Raw genomic sequence first — 19065 nt, 5'->3', positions numbered from 1 at the left:
CTGTTGACTCAAAAATAAATAAATAAGACCCTTCGACTGCAAGAGAGATGCCCGGTTTGTGAGATTTATTAAGAGCGGACTGCCAAATTTTGCTGTGTTTTCTAATAAGTATTACGATCCCGGAAGACGATTGACTTTAATGAAATTGAGATTTATATAATCATTGTATATTTATCTGATATTTGCCTGACGGAAAACACGATTCACTTATTTTGACTCGATAGTTATATTTTTAGAAATTATGAATCTTTAGCTGGGCTTTTCAACAAATATCTGTTACACTTATTGAGTTACTATCATTAAATAACTTGCACTACTACAATCACACACTTTATAAAATAATGGCTAAATAAAATATTAGTATTGTACTTATTTAATTTTTAAGTAGGTAATCATCAAAAACATTTTTGGGACTTATGACCTTTACTTTCGTGCTGTAGCGGGAACCATTGTTACGCAATATTATTCACTATTAGCTCCAGCCCAAAGCACAATGCTCGGTGGCACGATTCATGGATACATTATATCGAGATTGAAGGATAGCGGAGTGTGTAGCGTGATATTTTTGACAGCTGGCTCTTAACAAGAGCTTACACTGTTGATAGGTTACCGTTATAACGCTAGTTGAAACCTCAAAGACGACACGTCCGCGCTCTCAACCACCATTTCCGATAATCCGTCACAGATAATCCTGCCTTTTGGGTGACAATTAAAACAAAACAGACCTAACTTAAAGCATCTAGTGCCCCTTGTCGTAGGTGTTCTTGTGTTGGTAGCCGGTGACGTAGCCGGAGCCGTCGACGAGATCCTTCCGGCCGGCGATGCCCTTCCCCTTCCCGGAGTCGTCGAAGCGCTGCTTGTGGGAACCCGTGTACTTGCTGGTGTCCGTCAGCCGGTCCACTGCCGCTGCGGCTGCTGCTGACTTGGTGGTCTGAAATGGGAATTATTTCTGGTAAGCGAGACATGGACATGGATACTTAGACGGTACCTAATACTAAATGCATACATAACAATGAGTTCAAAAACATCGATTTCAAGTTTTGGGCCCGGCACTCCTATAAGGTTCGATACGCTACGTCCAGTACGAATACGATCTTAGAGCAGGGGCTCCCAATCTTTTTCGGCCTGCGGCGCAGTTACACGTTACAATATTTCGTCACGGCGCAGCGCTCGGCCCTACTCTACCTAGCTATTACAAAAACATACATTAATTATAACCACCTTTAATGATTATCTATAGATACCTACGTTAAGCAGGTAAATAATTATAAACAAACGAGCTTTTGCCCGCGGCTTCGCTCGCGTTAAGAAGTTTTATTATATACAAACTTTAATCCCCTATTTGAACCCCTTGGGGTTGGAATTTATTAAAATCCTTTCTTAGCGGATGCCTACGTCATAACGTCTATCTGCATGCCAAATTTCAGCCCGATCCGTCCAGTGGTTTGGGCTGTGCGTTGATAGATCACTATGTCAATCAGTTAGTCAGTCACCTTTGAGTTTTATATATATAGGTAATATTTACTTAATCATCTATCTACCTGCTTTAAATAATTATAACAATTTTATTTTATGATATTTGTGGTTTAGTATAATGATGGAGGATCGACTCACGGCGCCCCTCTTGCCTTTCCGCGGCGCACACTTTGGGAACCCCTGTCTTAGAGGATTACCTAAAAGAAATCATAAGGTTATATTTTTCTTCATTTGTAATTTATCGTTACGAACCATTCGAAACCTATTTTTGAACTATGTCCCTACTTAATACTGACATTATATTTTGCTCAGGCATTAGGTGGTAGAATTAACTCTACTAAAAGTCTATATAAGTCCATGGACCATGGTAGAGTTTCGTTTGGATGACTCTTATTAATGGCATAAAACTTACATGTGGCGTGATGCCGGGTTGCCCGCAAGTCGTCAACTTCTTCTTGATCTCGTCCAACTCGACTTTTTTGCTCTTGGCCAGGTCGTCCAGGAATTTCTGGTAGTCGTCGACGCCGAGTTTCATGGACTTGAGTTTCTTGAAGTGGATGGCCGTGTCTGTGGTGGTGATCTTCTTGCCATCTATCACCTTGGCCTGCTTCATCCACTTGTCGCTCTGCGAGAGGGTTATCTGCTTGCCGTCAGACTTGGAATCACCAAACTTGGAGAACATTTTGAAGGCATCCTGAAATATTAAATATTTTGCTTAATGATAGGTTACAAATAAACATTCTGTACTGTGGTAGAATTTTCGTTTGTTAAAAAAGTGTTCGTTTGTTGAACAATGTTTGAGTTGCAAATGAAAGGGTAGCGTAAGTAGTCTTGTCCTATCGTCACAAAAGTTACACTAAACTTTAATACACTTAATTACTGATACAATATCTAAGGAACTTTAGTACATAATGAGTAATGACCTAAATAATAATCTGTAATATCAAATCAAAATGTTGTTTAAATTCGGGGTACATTGAGTACAGTATAGTGATTAATGTCAGAATGTACTTAATTGCAAAAGGCAGCGCAGAGTTATTTTAGTCCAGTAAAGCTATTAGCTATCCCTAAGCATTGCATGTCTGAAACGTATCAGATAACCGCCAAGGACGTAATCATGCAGCGTTAAACACTTCTAAGTAGAAAATATTATTCTTCAAAGTAAAATTTCGAAAAACTTTCTAGGAATTAAAATAACAAAGACGTTGAATGACCAACTAGTTAGATAAGGTTAGGTTCTTTCGTCAGTTTACGAGAGAAGATAGTGTGCTCAAGGCTCCAGCTCTTGTTCACTGCGCACACACTTATGCAGTATGCAATACAAAATTGCTCTTGCTTAGCTGGTTTCCATATGAAACCATCTACCGCCACCGAAACCTATGTGGGAGGCTTTGTATGATTATAATTTTCAGGGCGTGGAGTAGGCACCTTGAAAGTCATGGCGTCATCCTTGCCGTTGGCCGCGCCGGGCGCGCCGCCATTTTCCAACTTGACGTCTTTCACCTGCTGCGCCACTTGCTCCACGCTCGTCTGCTCCTCCGACATCCTGGAAAATGGAGATCAAGGTTATGTACCATCCATACTATATAATAGTTGTAAAAATATTGTATTACAAACAAATGGCAAAAATTAGTTTTCTTAATTTTTAATTTTTATAGATAAAGTACTTAGTAGGGACGTCAACATGATCCAGGGGGGGGGGGTACTCGGTACGCCCATGTTCCCACGCAATAAACGAATTTTGGTGCATCGGAGTTGCGGGCATCATCTAGCAATCTATACTATAGATACTATAGTTTTATAGTTATTATTATAATAAATGAATTACGCAATTATTGTATTTACGGCAGAATGAATTACGCGGAAACTCGACAATTTCTCAGCAGTTCCCTGTTTCCCTGTTCTACTCAATGCCCTTGAAGGTCCTTTGGTTTTTTGTTAATATTAACTCACGAAGTATAGAAAGGAATAAGTACTTAATTATTCAAAACTCAAAAGATTAAAATGTCCGTATCCATTTTCGATATCACGAATTACCTAACTATTTAAGATGCATAGTTGTATCATTAGGTCAAAATATGTTTTGGAGTTTGAGCTGGGCGACCGCCCAGGGCGCCGGATAAAAAGGTGCGCTGAAGGCGAACAAAAGGGGCGCCAAATTTTCTCAACACTATCAGCACCCTGGGCGCCGAAGAAATCTCGCCCAGCGCGCTGGTAGTGCGAAAACCGGCCCTGGCTTCTACAACCTTAAACCTTCGTACATAATATAGATAGACTTTAGCTTATAGACTTTAGCTCCCGATAGCAAATTAAGTATTCGGCGTTAACAAAAAATTGTTCTTATCAAATGTGCGTTTAGAACATAGGCTGGCTAACAAAAAGTAAAAACATTACAAAAAAATCTGCTCTGTAAAAAAAATACGCTTCGGGTAGATAGATACATAGTCAGGTAGATACTAAATATGCCGGCATAACATGTTACCACAATAGTCAATACCTATCTATAAGTGCACGAGTATAAGGTTGCGATGATGTCACACAGAAAAACTTGTATACTTCAGAGGTATTTCTCCGGATTTTAAAAGTGATTTTTATGCCGTAAGTGCCAAGGTCTCCGTGGAGGTAAAATGTGCCTGTATGACTATCTCTTTTATTTTCCGCGAGTCTATAACATAATATAGGACCTGACTACACCTACCGAGTAGGTAGAGTGACGAGATAGTGCCCTCGGCCGAGTACACCCTTACTAAACTTGCCGAATGCTCGGCCGAGAGCACTGTATCGCCACTCTACTCGGTAGGTGTGATCGTAGCAATAGGTATCGGAGACTCACGTTTTGCCGCTAAAAACAAGCATTACATCATCGACCTTGGCGCTAACAGTTCGCCATGATCTATTCGTAAACAACAGCTGATGCTCCAAACACATTTCCAGAATATTTTTTTTAAATAAAATGAAGTAGTTTTATCTTTTGTTACTCTGTTATCGTCAGCGACTTAAATAGAGCTATATAGGTTGAAGGCTTGATTTATTGTTTGGAGACATATACATACGTAGAACGGTAGAAGCTAGTAGGTAGACTGCAGAGAATGGTAAGCTAAGAATGATAGTTCTTCCATTAGTTTTAGGTTGAGAGCTATTGCATATTATTATTATTACTTATCTTGTACTTATTATAAAAATATTAAAAGAGGCTTACGTGTTAATAAAACTAGTAGGTAGGTACGGGGTACCTGTAGTGATGAAATCATAGTAAGTAATTTTGTAGAATGTCATCGTCTTTCTAAGCCATAAAGCTCTGCTAGGTATATTAACTTTATGTTCTAAACTCTTATTTCAAACTATATTTACATACTAAAGTTTCAATTGTTTCAGTTTATAAATGTTTAAAATGATACGATTACAAAACGGTCCGGTTTATACATGAGAATCAATATTGATCGATATGAACGCTAGGAAGCTCACTTGAAATGAGAATATAGATCAGTGTCCGACGCGACGCTATTAACACAATGGGAGCGAAACGGGAGCACTGCAACTTATTCCATTTTCAAATCGAATAATATATTTGTGTCTACTAGAATCAAAAACCGCAATGTCCAATAATGATTTTATCGGACATTGCGGTTTTTTATTCTAGTAGACTAATATGTGTTAAACTTTTAAAATAAGTACTTAATTTTAATAATTTCGATACGTTGTGAGTAGAGGTTTCTCCGTCGGTACGGTATAGGATATATTATGTAGTAGATTTCACAATAAAATTTGAGAGAAATTTCAGCTATTTCGCTGTTCTGATTTCGTAGGTATACTTAATAGTTTTTACAGCCTCTTGAACAATTATTATCCCAGTTCGTCATATTATTACCTGCTGATGTAAGTATGACGACCTCTGTGGCACAGTTGGTGGGCTGTTGGTAGCTCAAGCCGGGGGTCGCGGGTTCGAATCCCGCCGACGGAACAAAAAGTTTTGAAAGTTCCTGGGTCATGGATGTGTATTAAATATGTGTATCATATAATAAAAGTCTTGAATATATGTACTTATAGTATAAAAGTATTAAACATATTTCCGTTGTCTGGTACACAACACAAGTCCTTCAGGTACTTAGCACGGGGAGAGACTGACGTGGTGTGAAGCGTCCATAGATATTATATTATATTATTATTTTGATTAATGTTGAGCTATCACTTCCCAAGTTATATTACTTAAGTCATAACTTGCGAAATCCTAACTCAACTAGGTACGATGAGCTACTTATTTACCTAAGTATATGAAAATCATACTAAACTTATTGTCGATCCATGCAGGTTGCAGCCGCTAAACTTTGTTTAAAAATTATGAGTAACGATATTACATTAAACCTATTCTCGTCTGACCCATATTTCAGTGTTCCGGTCACTTTGGGCTGTGATAGCTTTTATTAATAGCTGGATAAACATATAACATACAAGTCGACTCGCATAGTAAATGTGGGTTAATATGTCAACAGCACACAAAGAACTTTTAGCTGGAAATTAAGAGTTCCAAGAATTAAGGGGCAGTGAAGTTTTTTCTATTTACTTAAACTCGACATAGTTTTAAGATATTCTTCTATACTCTACACTCTACAGTACCTGCGCCTTAGTGGGCACTGGGCAGATACCATCCAAATAGAATACGGTGCCAATATTATACATACCAATAGAACGGTGAACCTCATACATCAACCCAACCGTCAAATCAGCTCAAGTTAGGTACTGACAATTAAAATAGGTACGGTATCTGGTTAGGGAATCGAAAATTGTTCAGGGGACCCGAGTTCGATGCAATAATCTATTGAAAGTACAACAGTAAGGAATCATTAATTCTTTGACTCAGTTAAATTACTCTTCACGTAATATGATTATTCGTAGGTATAGAGATACCAATTATTATTATTGATCATAACTGATCATAATTGACCTGCTGACCTACAATGGTTTGACGGTGATGATGATACTTAATTATAATATGAAGTCATACTATGCGACAAATTCAAGTAGTTATAAACATAGGGACTTTCACCGACTGACACCATAGACTAAACAACAGCTGACTTTTCAATAAGACTATATTTAGCTCTGTCTTCTACGAATAATAAATAGTTTTTATTACTTATTTGTAGTCTGTCTTATAATAACCCAAGTATACATAGTTAATTATCAGTCGACCTTGAAAGTTACCATTAGCGAGTATATTAACTACGCTATAACACGACACGGTAAAAGAAGAACTAAAGTTATTTGAATATGCGTTCCCTAAGTTCAGTGTGTTTCTGTAAAGAAATTAGATTTTGCGTGACGTAAAGTAAAGCTGTTTTTCTTCACTGTAAAGTTGCGATTAGGCCTTATCTTAGCTGCGATTTGTTATAAACTTGACCTTTGAGTCTCTGTTACCGTCATTTTGTCTCAGAAAATGACGGTAATAGAGACTCAAGTTTATAGGCCACCATATTTAATAAAATAAAATAAAACAAGTAAAAAGTGAAATGAACGTGACCGAGAAAACTTTCTAAGATTTGTAAGAAATAAAACACACAATAAAATAAATATTTTACTTATATTAGGAGTAAACTATTATGCCTCCTTAAAAGTCTTAAGTTTTATAAAATCGTAGGCGCTAGGTATGATAATAATACACGGCTTGAAAGTTGAATAATATATTTTGAAAAATCCATAAAACCTGTTTAAGGCATTCATGTTCATGTAAACGAAGTAATAAATGAGTTATATGAGACAATACCAGATACTGTACATACTTATATATCATTATGCTACACCTCTGCAGAGCTGTGGGTGCTACAATAGCTATATATCTAGACTGACTGATATGACCTACATGAAGGTAACATATAAATGCTACGAATCTCCATCTTTGCAAAATTTATGCGCCATTTAAACGACGCGAGGTAAAGATAAGGCTGTCGCTTGTATCTAACATTTTAGAATTGACTGGTCAAGGATGCAGGAAAATAAATATAACTTGTTAAAACAAACATAGAGATGAATTTGTAAAGGTTACAGATGACTCAGTAGGAAATATGAAATTAACGCCAAATTGTGCACAGCGAAGCCCACGGAGCTCCGTGGCGAAGCCGCACCATCACTACGACTAATGGTTATTTATACTAATATTATAAATGCGAAAGTATCTCTGTATGTCTGTCTGTCTGTCTGTCTGTCTCGCTTTCACGCCAAAACTACCGAACCGATTGTAATGAAATTTTGTATACCGATAGTCTGAGAAAGGACTTAGGCTACTTTTTTACTAAAAAAAAGGGTTGTAAAGGGGTGAAAATACGAAAATTTGTTCAAATTAAGTTACTTCCAAAAATTCATACTAGATGGCGCCGTGCGTCTCTTACGTCGCGCTAACGCTTGCCCAACATCTTTCTATAGGAGGTGGTATCATCATACGTTCGAGTTTCGATTTTTTTCGATTGTTATTTCTTTTTTACGTTATTTAATAAGTCAGTACTTTATCTAATATTATAAAGAGGAAAGATTTTATTGTTTGTTTGTCTTGAATAGGCTCCGAAACTACTGGACCGATTTGAAAGATTCTTTTACCATTGGAATCCTACATTAATTCTGCTGAACATAGGCTAAATTTTATTCTGGAAAAAAATAGGGTTCCGTAAGATATTTGGGATTTTCGGACGCAAGGTGTAAAAAATCAACCAGAAATGTTACTTTTTTCGCGTACGCTGCCTAAACTATAAAAGATAGAACCATAAAATGTTCTAAGTAATTGTAGATCTTTTAAATATCTACAAAAAAGTCCGCGACACACTATACCTATCTATGTTGAGTGAGGCACAATAACCATTTTTTTATTAAAAAATCTTGAAATGTTTTTGGACTACATTTAAATGCCTTTATTTTACTCATGGCATTAATTCTTATCAAAATAAATTATTTCATTACTAAGTACAGTTAATGTAGATAATATTTGGTCTTTGAATGATTAAAATTGGACGTTTGGTTTTAATGTTATGGCGAAAATAAAATATTACGATTTCTGCTGCACGTTGCGAATTGGGCGTCGTCAAGGCGCGCCGCGCGGGTGTGCTCGCCCGGAGAGTCCACGTAAATATTAATTATTATTACCTCGATCATGGGAATCGCAGCCACAATAGATTTATAATATAACTAGCTGTTGCCCGCGACTTCGTCCGCGTGGACTTCAGTTTATAGCGCGCGATGTCAACAAAATTGGTGTCAAAAGCATTTATAAAAAAAAACCCTGGTACCCCTTAAATCAAAACAGCTGTGCAGTGTGCACATAATATTTCATTTTTTAAAATTAAACTTAATATTTTATGCCAAATTTTAAAGCTTAATTAGCCCCCCAATTACACAACTTTACCCATAAACTATTTATCATTGATAGGTTTAAGGTTACGTCACTGTATATTATATAAAGTACTGACTTATTAAATAACGTAAAATAGAAATAACAATCGAAAAATAAACTAAGTGTATGATGATACCACCTCTTATAGAAAGATGTTGGGCAAGCGTTAGCGCGATGTAAGAGACGCACGGCGCCATCTAGTATGAATTTTTGGAACTAACTTAATTTGAACAAATTTTCGTATTTTCACCCCCTTACAACGCTTTTTTCCAGTAAAAAAGTAGCCTATGTCCTTTTTCAGGCTTTAGACTATCTGTATACAAAATTTTATTACAATCGGTTCGGTAGTTTTGGCGTGAAAGCGAGACAGACAGACAGACAGACAGACAGACAGAGATACTTTCGCATTTATAATATTAGTATAGATAGTTATGCGACAGCCGGGTGCCGCTTCATTGACGGGATAATATTATACTGCTTCATTAATTCATTTCGTTTAGTGTAAACCATTTTTATGTTCTGCTTAACATAAAGATTGAGTAAGAAATAAAGATTGAAAAAAAATATACTTATTTAAAAATCAATGTCCACCCGTGCGAAGCCGGGGCGGGCCGCTAGTATTATATACAGTGACGTAACCTTAAACCTATCAATGATAAATAGTTTATGGGTAAAGTTGTGTAATTGGGGGGCTAAATAAGCTTTAAAATTTGGCAGAAACAGAATATATAAAGTTTAATTTTTAAAAATTAAATATTATGTGCACACTGCACAGCTGTTTTGATTTAAGGGTACCAGGGTTTTTTTAACCGACTTCCAAAAAGGAGGAGGTTATATGAGTCTACTAGAATCAAAAACCGCAATGTCCAATAATTATTCTATTCTGTTTTTGATTCTAGTAGACTAATATGTTCGGCTGTGGAGATTTTTTTTTATTTTTGTATGTTCAACGATTACTCCGCCGTTTGTGAACCGATTTTAGAAATTTTTGTTTTGTTGTATTGCAATCGAGGGAACTCCTCGAAATTTATATGGAAACATATAGTGATTTTGGTTTTATGAGAAGCATCCTATGCATATGCTACCAAAACGCAAGATTTCGCAACGAGGTATACTACGGTTCCGAAGATACTAAGAGAACTCCGGATTCCTTATAAATACAAGTTTGGGGGTTTCGGCGCTGTTTTAAGAACTGAAAGCATATGCTACTATGCAAATTACATTCATCATCATCATCATCATCATTACCACGACAGGGTCACCAATGTCACCAAAATTGAACATAACAAATTCAACCTTAACTCCAGAGCGTAAGGCACACATTTGACATTACTTCTGAGAAGTAAGTTGCTTCGATACTAGGCGGCCGAGCCGCAGCGGCCAGGCCGCGGCTGCCATCGAGATAGATATCCTCGACAAATATCAACCGAGTGTCCCATCACTGTAGACCGCCATGTTTAGTTCTTGGCAATATGGCGCCGGCCACACTTTTTTATAGTTATGTCGCTTCCATCTGTTTCGTTATTCATTAGTTTATCCTATACATAACTTTATTGTATCATTAGCTAATGAAAGTTTAACTGGTAACTTCAGAAACAGGGCATTAGACTATTAAAATTTTATCAGAACTTTTGTTCTATTATGTAGTTTATATACGTTTTAGGATAATTACGTTTATTATAATATGAGAACAAATTTTTTTAGCAGTTATTTAAATATTTGAGATGTTATTATGATCAGTTTAAAAAAATATTGAGCAATTATTTATTTGCTAATTACAACGTGATAGTTTACTAGGTAACTAAAAAGAGTGAAATTATTATTTTTAACAAAAAATTAAAACCGACTTCCAAGGTAAAAACAATAATAACATCCTTTAAATAATATGAACTAAAAAGTATTAAATATTTTTTCCTATTTAATTGTGCCTTTTTCCGAATTCGGCTAAACTCTACTATTTCTGTACTCAATCTTCATAATTTTGAAGTCGGTGCCAGTTAAAAAAGTTTCAAATATTCTGGCAGACTGAAGATTCAGCTAAGTATATCTGGTACCGACTTCAAAATGATGAAGATTGAGTACAGAAATAGTTGAGTTTTAGCCAAATTCGGAAAAAGGCACTAGTAGATAGGAAAAATTATTTAATACTTTTTAGTTCATATTATTTAAAGGATGTTATTATTGTTTTTACCTTGGAAGTCGGTTTTAATTTTTTGTTAAAAATAATTTATAAAAGCTTATGACACCAATTTTGTTGACATCGCGCGCTATAAACTGAAGTCCACGCGGACGAAGTCGCGGGCAACAGCTAGTAGTTAATATAAATGCAATGAGTGTGTCTTTTACTTCATAACGTCCAAACTGCTGTAGGTACGCTTTTGAAGTGGAATGAAAATCTCTGTGTCCGAGACCTTTTCTCGGACACAGGGATTTTACATACCTAGGAAGTTTTTGTCGTGGAAAATGTATTGCCTTTAAACACCTTTTTGCGTAAACGAAGTCGACGGAAACAAAAACAAAAATTTCAAATCCTAGATACATAATATAATTGCATAATATTAATATGTACGATCTATTTTTAATCAAAATGTTAATGGAGTTAAGCAGCACTATGGACTGTAGCTTCATGTTTCGACAAAATTACTTTTTGCATCGTAATTGAGGGAGATAATTGACTGCGGCTACCGATATTACGCGAAAATGTCGCTAGCCTATAACGCACTCTATCTTTTATCCGCTTTAATTGATCGTATCGAGGAATTCACGAAAAAAACATAAAAGAAGCTTTTAAAAAAACTCAATGTACTTAATATGTGTAGATACTAGATAATTTAGTAGTTAACGATTTTCTGGTGTTTTTTACCGCTATCGCACAAGGAAATGCTGCGAATATCTACGAGTATATTGCCTTGGGCCAAAACTAAAAGTCATGGCTTGCTTAGATCAACATAATATAAATTGTAATATCCCTTATAATAAAGGAACCTCAGCACGTTGGGCCTTGAAGCAGTTTGAGAAGTTGTTTAAGCATTAATAATATTAATACTAATTAATCGACGTCGGTAATGGCCAATATGGGTCTCTAGTCTCTACTCTCTAGAGCAGGGGTTCCCAATCTTTTTTGCCTGCGGCGCACTTACAAATCAATATTTTGTCACGGCGCGGCGCCCTTCTCTACCTAGGTATTACATAAATAAACACCTTTATTGATTATAGTTAGGTTAAACAAGTAAATAATAATAAACAAATACTTAATCATCTGCCTGTTATTATGTATACTTAATTCATAATATTATTATTTTATTTTATAATATTTCTGGTTACCGTATGGATAATTATGGAGGCTCACCGCTCACGGCGCCCCTCTTGCCTTTCCACGGCGCACCCAGGGCGCCGCGGCGCACAGTTTGGGAACCCCTGCTCTAGAGTTTAGACCCGCTATACTCAACCTGCGGCCCGCAGACAACTATTCGGCCCGTTGGGACTTTATCAGAGGCCTACGTGAAGTTACAATTTTTTAAATTTTTAATTTAATTCACACCCATTTCAGAGTTGTGTAAAATAGTGCAAATTAAAAATAGTGCAGTCTTCGTGAAAGTAGAGAAAATCGCAACTTTTCAAAAACGTTGTATTTTTAACCCCTTAAAAATTTTTGACACCAAGACCAAAATATATTTGTGGCCTGTATAAGAACAAGGTTAAGTGCGGGTTTAGACGTTCCTAAGTACTTGTATTGTTCCTATCATGGGCTAACGCATAGAGGCCGCAAAAAAATTATGGTAGCTAATCTAAAATCTAATGGTGTGCATTGAAGAAACGGATAAACATGGCTAGTTATTAGTTTGCGTCCAAACGGACGGATGTACATACCTACGTACATTTTGGAGTGTTGTTTGACCATTTGGTTGAATTGACGTACATTCAATGCACACTCGAAGTTCTATATGTAGATAAGAAGACTTATGAGTCTTCTATTATAGTGTCGGCTTGATTATCAAAATGCGTAACTCCATTGAAATGAACTTTAGAGGAGCAAATATCTATACTTTTACATTAAGTGTAACACCTCAAAATATCAAATTGCTTGCCGAAAACCCATTAACGAGCTATTACAGTAATTTCACAGTCCGCCGGTAGCTGCTAATAGGTGCTGAGGAAATTGTGTGAGGGTTGTAGGCGCGTCGCTTGACCTATTTATAGCTGCAGGCTATTGCTCTCGGTCTTCTCGTTAATTTTTAATCGATGCTTAAAGTCGCAAAGTGTGTACAAGATGCACTATAAGATACTTTAGATACCGTCCTTTTTGATCACACGTTATGGTGTGTCCTTGTCTAACACGTTCAAATAGTCGCTGAACTGACAAAGACTTTGTATGTAATATGTACGCAGTGTGGATCTTTTTATTTGGTGTCTTTGCTGAGAAAGAATATCCATTATAGCCTATTTAAATACTCGATGGCAATGCCAAATGGGTAATAATTTTGGCAGCCTAGGTTACGTAGTAACTATTAGTAATCCAGTAATGGTGTCAACAAATTCGTATAGACTAATCTTATATAAGTAAGTATAAAATTCTCGTGTCACAATGTTCGTTCCCGTACTCCTCCGAAACGGCTTGACCGATTCTCATGAAATTTTGTGAGCATATTGAGTAGGTCTGAGAATCGGCCAACATCAATTTTTCATACCAAAAATTATTTATATGACAAAACAACGTGGCCGGGACAGCTAGTAATATAGAAAATACATCCAGGAAATAACTAAAACATCACCAAATCCAATGCAAACAAATCAGCATGTAAACACAGATTTTCCGTCATACAGACGTGCTTGTGCCTTGTAGCTTGAGGGAACACGAATGACGTCATCTGCGTCGTCACTAGCACTCTGTATAGCGCTGATGAGTCATTGTGGAAGCTAGAACCCGCGACCTTATTAATTAAATTCTCCTGGGTGATGAATGTGTCATTAGTTAACAAGTTCTACCTATTATGTATGTTATACCATCCAAATATTATGATTAACCAAAAATGCGTGTTTTTTCCGTAAATCATAACACACCCCCTCGTGGGCAGGATGAAAATCCGTCCAGTATTTTTTTATGGGCTTACTAGATAATATTTAATAAAACCTAATAAACATATTTTATTGTAAATGAACTTGAATGCGTCGATTATTATTTATTTTGTCTATGATATAAAAGCAATATAATAAGTACTTAGTTGATAGTCGATACTTATTAGATTAACATGTTTCACACATGAAGAATAATAGTTATACGGTGTACCTAGTAATATCTAAAATATCGTTTCTAATATTTTCTTAATCGGATTAAGAGTCTTAAGAAACAGGAATGTGAGGTTTTCTCGATATTATAATTTATGGTAAAAAAAGCTTTAAATGGAGGGAAACGTTGAAAGTGAAATGGCGTGCGAAAACTAGATGAGTGAACGGCCTTGCTACCTCCTGACACTTTCCCTGGAGGTAGCACGCTAACGCACGCATGGTAATATTACTATTTATGTCATTTAAATATTAGAAGACAGGTATTAGTGACGTAGTAGCTTTGAGAGATTTTGCGGCGATTAACTTGTGTATCTTAAGTCTTAACTTAAAATAAGTTTTTTTTTTCTGTAAAGAGAAGGAAATATGCTATACTTGGTAGTAAGTACTAGCTCTTACTGAATATAGTGTCACATATTCTTATTTCCTATAGGTGTATTCAGTAATAGCTGATGATGAGCAGCACAGGAAATAATATAATATAGGGAATGCCCTTTTTTAAATTGGAGTATCGTATTGAGTAAGTAATTAATTAGTTATTATTTGCGTTTTTACAAATCAGAACAACAATTTTATTTATCGTTGGCTGAACAATTATTGCTTTCGAGGCTAAACTTCAATTAGGTATTGTGATCATTGACAATATTTTAATATTAAGGACACGGGACACGGAGCAATATTAAACAGCTGAATACTAATTGGCTGCTGTTAAGCATTGGTGTTTCATCCCACATAGAATCGGGTTTTGAGTTAATAATGCAGTTTTGTTCTTTATAACATATGGTTTACGACAGTGAAATCCATTTTTTTTAAAACCAGCTGTAGCATATTCTAGAGTACAAAAATGGTTAATGCTTATTCCTGTACGTGATGTTTTGTATATAGCATTTGTGTACTATGTTTCTAAAATGATTTGCGCTTATACCGCTGAACTAATTTTGATTAAATTTTGTTTGCAGATACTTTGAATCAATTAAAATGACATTAGATACTTTTTTCCGGAAAATGTACGGTTCCCGCGCAGTCAACGAAAATGAATTTGGCTTATGATATCGATATATAGTACATGTAGATATTATCTACGTAAGATTTTGGAGACGGACATAGGATAATATTTTTTATTATGGAAAATGTTCGGTTTTCACGTAATAAACTTTATTAACTTGCGTTTAAATTGCTGAACCGATTTTGATTAAATTTAGTTAATGTAGAAATAATTAGTTTATCACGTGCAGAGTTGGGCAAAAAGTAATTAGTAATTTTAATCAGATTACAAATTAATCAGATTGATGAAGTAATTGTTGTGCATCTGAAATTACCCGTAAGTTAATTAATTAATAATATGTATAAAATATATTCTAATTTCAGTTTGCAATTAGATTAATAATTTAATTAGACTAACGAGTGTTTCAATAATTATGCCCAATGTCCAATGCTGGTAATTATAATAAATAAAAACCGGCCAAGTGCGAGTTGGACTCGCCCATGAAGGGGAACCCTTCAGCAGCAGCAATAAGGTTAATTTCTATGAAATAAAAATTAAAAAGGTTTTTGATTTATTTTTATATTTCAGTTGATTTAATGAACTTAGGTAATAAATTACCTAAGTTCATAAGGTTTACCATTTATCACCTAGAAATAGAACTACTTGCTAGTTAGATGCAACGTAGCGCGACGCGGTAGCGTCGTCGTAGCGAAAGACGTAGCAGCGTAGCGGGAGACGTAGCGGCGTAGCCGTAGCATTTTGAGTAAAAACATTTTTTTCAAAAGTTATGTATTTCCTTTCCATTTATTTTCCATTGTCGTGGACTATTCATACAAAACATTGTTATTATGATTATTAAAAAGCGCGAATCATAAAATACAATAGGCCAAGGTCATAGAGGATTTGCCGCAATAAAACAGCTTACATCACACACCCGTAACAGGAAATTAATAAAACATTAGCTACGGTGACAATTACTGCGAAATGCGAAATTAATAAAACATATACTTAATATCTTAATAGGCCTACCCGGTAAAACTATACTACATTATAATACCATACATTATATTATACGATATTATAATGTATGGTAAAGTTATAAGATCTTTAAAAGAAATATAGATTATATTTCTTCTATCTAATAATAGCTAATCTCAGGAACTACTGGTTGTATTTGAAAAATTCTGTCAGAGTTAGATAGCCTATTTATCGAGGAAAGCTATAGGCTATATTTTATCGCGCTAAGACTAATAGGAGCGAAGAAATAGAGGAATGTCTGGAAAAAACGGGAAAAATTATTTTAAAGGGCTTATTTGAACGCGCTAATCTCAGGAAGTACTGGTCCGATTTGAAAAATTATTTCGGTGTTAGACAGCCCATTTATCGAGAAAGGCTATAAGGCTATATTTTATCACGCTAAGATTAATAGGAGCGAAGAAATAGAGAAAAATGTGGAAAAAAACGGGGTAAATTATTTGAAAGGGCTTATCTCACGATCTAATGGAGCAATTTTTCTGTTATTTGGCACAGATAAGAAGTAGACCACGTGAAGGATCATAAGCTATTTTTCGTGGACAAATTTGTCTGTATTATCTTATTTACGCGGGCGAAGCTGCGCGGAACGTTATATTTCGCGTGGTCACGACATCTCGCGTAAACGGCTGGGCCTATTTTGCTGAAATTTGGTACAAATGTATCCTATGTTCATGAAAATGAACATAGGATACATTTTGTCCCGGAAAAATGTACGGTTACTGCACAACATACTTTTATGATTTGCGCGTAAACTATTCAATCTATTTTGATGAAATTTGGTATGGCAATACTTTCAGTCTCGGGAAAGGACAAGGGATACTTTTTATCCCGGAAAATATACGGTTTGATACCTATTTTGATGGGCATGGAGATTGGAGATACTAATTTGAATCTGGGACAAGGAATGTTTTTTGTCCCGGAAAAATGTGCGGTTCCCACACAATTTTCCAAAACAAAAAAAAACAATATACTTTTCTGATTTGCGCGCAAACGACTCAATCGATGTACAGGAACAACTATAAACTAAGGTCCACGCGGGCGAAGTCGAGGGTAACAGCTAGTTTGAAATACGTAGCTACAGTTTTAAAATGTAGAATTTATGATAAAGTTACAGCTTAACAACTTTGAAATAATACTAGTTAGTGTTTTTTTAGCGCTCACTAATTACTAGTAGACTGTATAGTGTATAGATATTATTAACGAAGATGTAACACACGTAATTTGGGTGATATCACCGTGTTTTGTTTCTGAAGCCCGAAGGTCACTGCAACTAAGCTTGTGTGACCGACGCCTTATCTCAAATTGCATGATTTTGTACGTAGCGATAACGTAACGTTTCCTGATAGGTGTTATCTAATAAATAACTTTATTTATAATATTATTAAAGATTAACAATGTTATGATATAATTCCTTGGAGTTATGTTTTTCGAAGATGATAATAAATTATTTTAATTTATTATCATCTTCGAAAAACATAACTCTAAGGAATATAAAGAAAGTAGATAAGCACAACCATGAAGCACAACTCAAGCTATAGAGGTAAGGCTTGCAGTTAAGTATTATAATTTAACTAGGGAAAAAGAAAATGTTCCATTGTTTAAATAAAGTAGGCGCCAATTTTCACAAAAACAAACTGAGCGTCATCAGATTTCTATCGTTTTCAGTTTACATGGTTACAGGAAACTATGATTATTTTCATATTCTATAAAATAAAATTAACTGTCTATTTAGCTAGTACATTATTTTCATTAAATCGTTTAGTAGAGTTACTCGCCTTAGAATCAGCTTTCGCGGTAAATACATTAAAAAAATATAATGTTGGGGTGATGGTTTAAAATTTCTTACAGATGTACGAGTCTGTAGTTATAAAAATTTAAAGATGTAAACACTGCGGTTTGAAAGAGTCCCCTTAGCCGAGGGGTTGACGAGAGCTTAGGATACCTCTCGACACTTACTTATGTATTAACCCCTTTTTTATTTTCTATAGTAAGATATATTTTCAAGAAAACCCAAAAAATTAGCCTTCCTAAAAAACTAGCGAAAATAGGGTTCGCTACGCACGCATTCCCATTGTCCCTCGCGATTTTCGGGGGTGAGATTCATCTAAAACATTAACGGAAATTGCCACAATAAACACACAAATTAGGCAATATTAACGAGTATTTTAGTGATCATATACACCACTATAACTGTGGAATACTCACTTGGGTTATACAGGTAATATTATCACAATAATTCACACTAGCGGGCGCAGCGCGGTCGGTAGACTCGGCGGCCAGGAGTAGTACTGTTGAGTCGAGTGTTGACAAACTGAGAGGCGCGCGCGACAGCGCACGCGCGCACCGCCCTCCCTACCTAACTATAGATAGACTAAACATATATATATTATCTCTATAATAAGACCCATTTTACGCATTTGATATCTCAAGGCTGTCGGAAGTTATGTGGGAGAGGCACGGCACGAATGGGCTGTCTGAATTAATGCAACGGCCTCATAGAAAACTGGCGTGTGAAAAGGAGTCAGCTGTGTTTTGCCGAGCAAGTAAGGTAGCCGGTGTCCCAATGGGTGTTGACTATCACGTATCGTTAGGTGATTCATATGCTAGTTTCCTCTTTATTTAAAACTAGATGATGCCTGCAACTCTGTTGCGCCAAAATTCGTTTATCGGGTGGGAAACGTCCATTTTCCGGGATAAAAAGTAACCTATGTCTTTTCCCGGGACTCAGAGTATCTCCATGCTAAATTTCAGCAAAATCGGTTCAGCGGTTTGAGCGTGAAGAGGTAACAGACAGACAGACAAACAGACAGACGGACAGACAGACATACAGACACAATTTCGCATTTATAATATTAGTACGGATAAAGAAATACACTGCTATTTTCTGTAATAACAGTTTTCCGGCAGTATA

At 35.9% G+C, this 19065-nt stretch overlaps 1 protein-coding gene across 1 annotated transcript; it reads right to left on the bottom strand.

Annotated features, from left to right (window-relative positions):
* Nucleotides 1–398: 398 nt before the first annotated feature.
* Nucleotides 399–18484, bottom strand: LOC121738409 (tubulin polymerization-promoting protein homolog). The gene is made up of 4 exons (XM_042130437.1): nucleotides 18360–18484; nucleotides 2905–3022; nucleotides 1889–2170; nucleotides 399–931 (listed from the first exon to the last, which is right to left on the bottom strand). Exons 2-4 carry the CDS (start codon nucleotides 3019–3021, stop codon nucleotides 740–742), a joined length of 591 nt encoding a protein of 196 aa, XP_041986371.1. The 5' UTR covers nucleotide 3022; nucleotides 18360–18484; the 3' UTR covers nucleotides 399–739.
* Between the last annotated feature and the right edge of the window lie 581 nt (nucleotides 18485–19065).

This window comes from Aricia agestis, chromosome Z (assembly GCF_905147365.1).
Source record: "Aricia agestis chromosome Z, ilAriAges1.1, whole genome shotgun sequence".
Classification (NCBI taxonomy): Eukaryota; Metazoa; Arthropoda; class Insecta; order Lepidoptera; family Lycaenidae; genus Aricia; species Aricia agestis.
This window is presented reverse-complemented; position numbering and strand designations above follow the sequence as displayed.

Bases quoted from the DNA above. Each gene is read 5' to 3' on its own strand.
- LOC121738409 (XM_042130437.1), bottom strand. From the start codon at position 3,021: ATGTCGGAGGAGCAGACGAGCGTGGAGCAAGTGGCGCAGCAGGTGAAA. The intron at 2,171-2,904 runs GTGCCTACTCCA...TTAATATTTCAG, and splicing joins ATGACGCCATGACTTTCAAG to GATGCCTTCAAAATGTTCTC. The intron at 932-1,888 runs GTAAGTTTTATG...TTCCCATTTCAG, and splicing joins AACCCGGCATCACGCCACAT to ACCACCAAGTCAGCAGCAGC.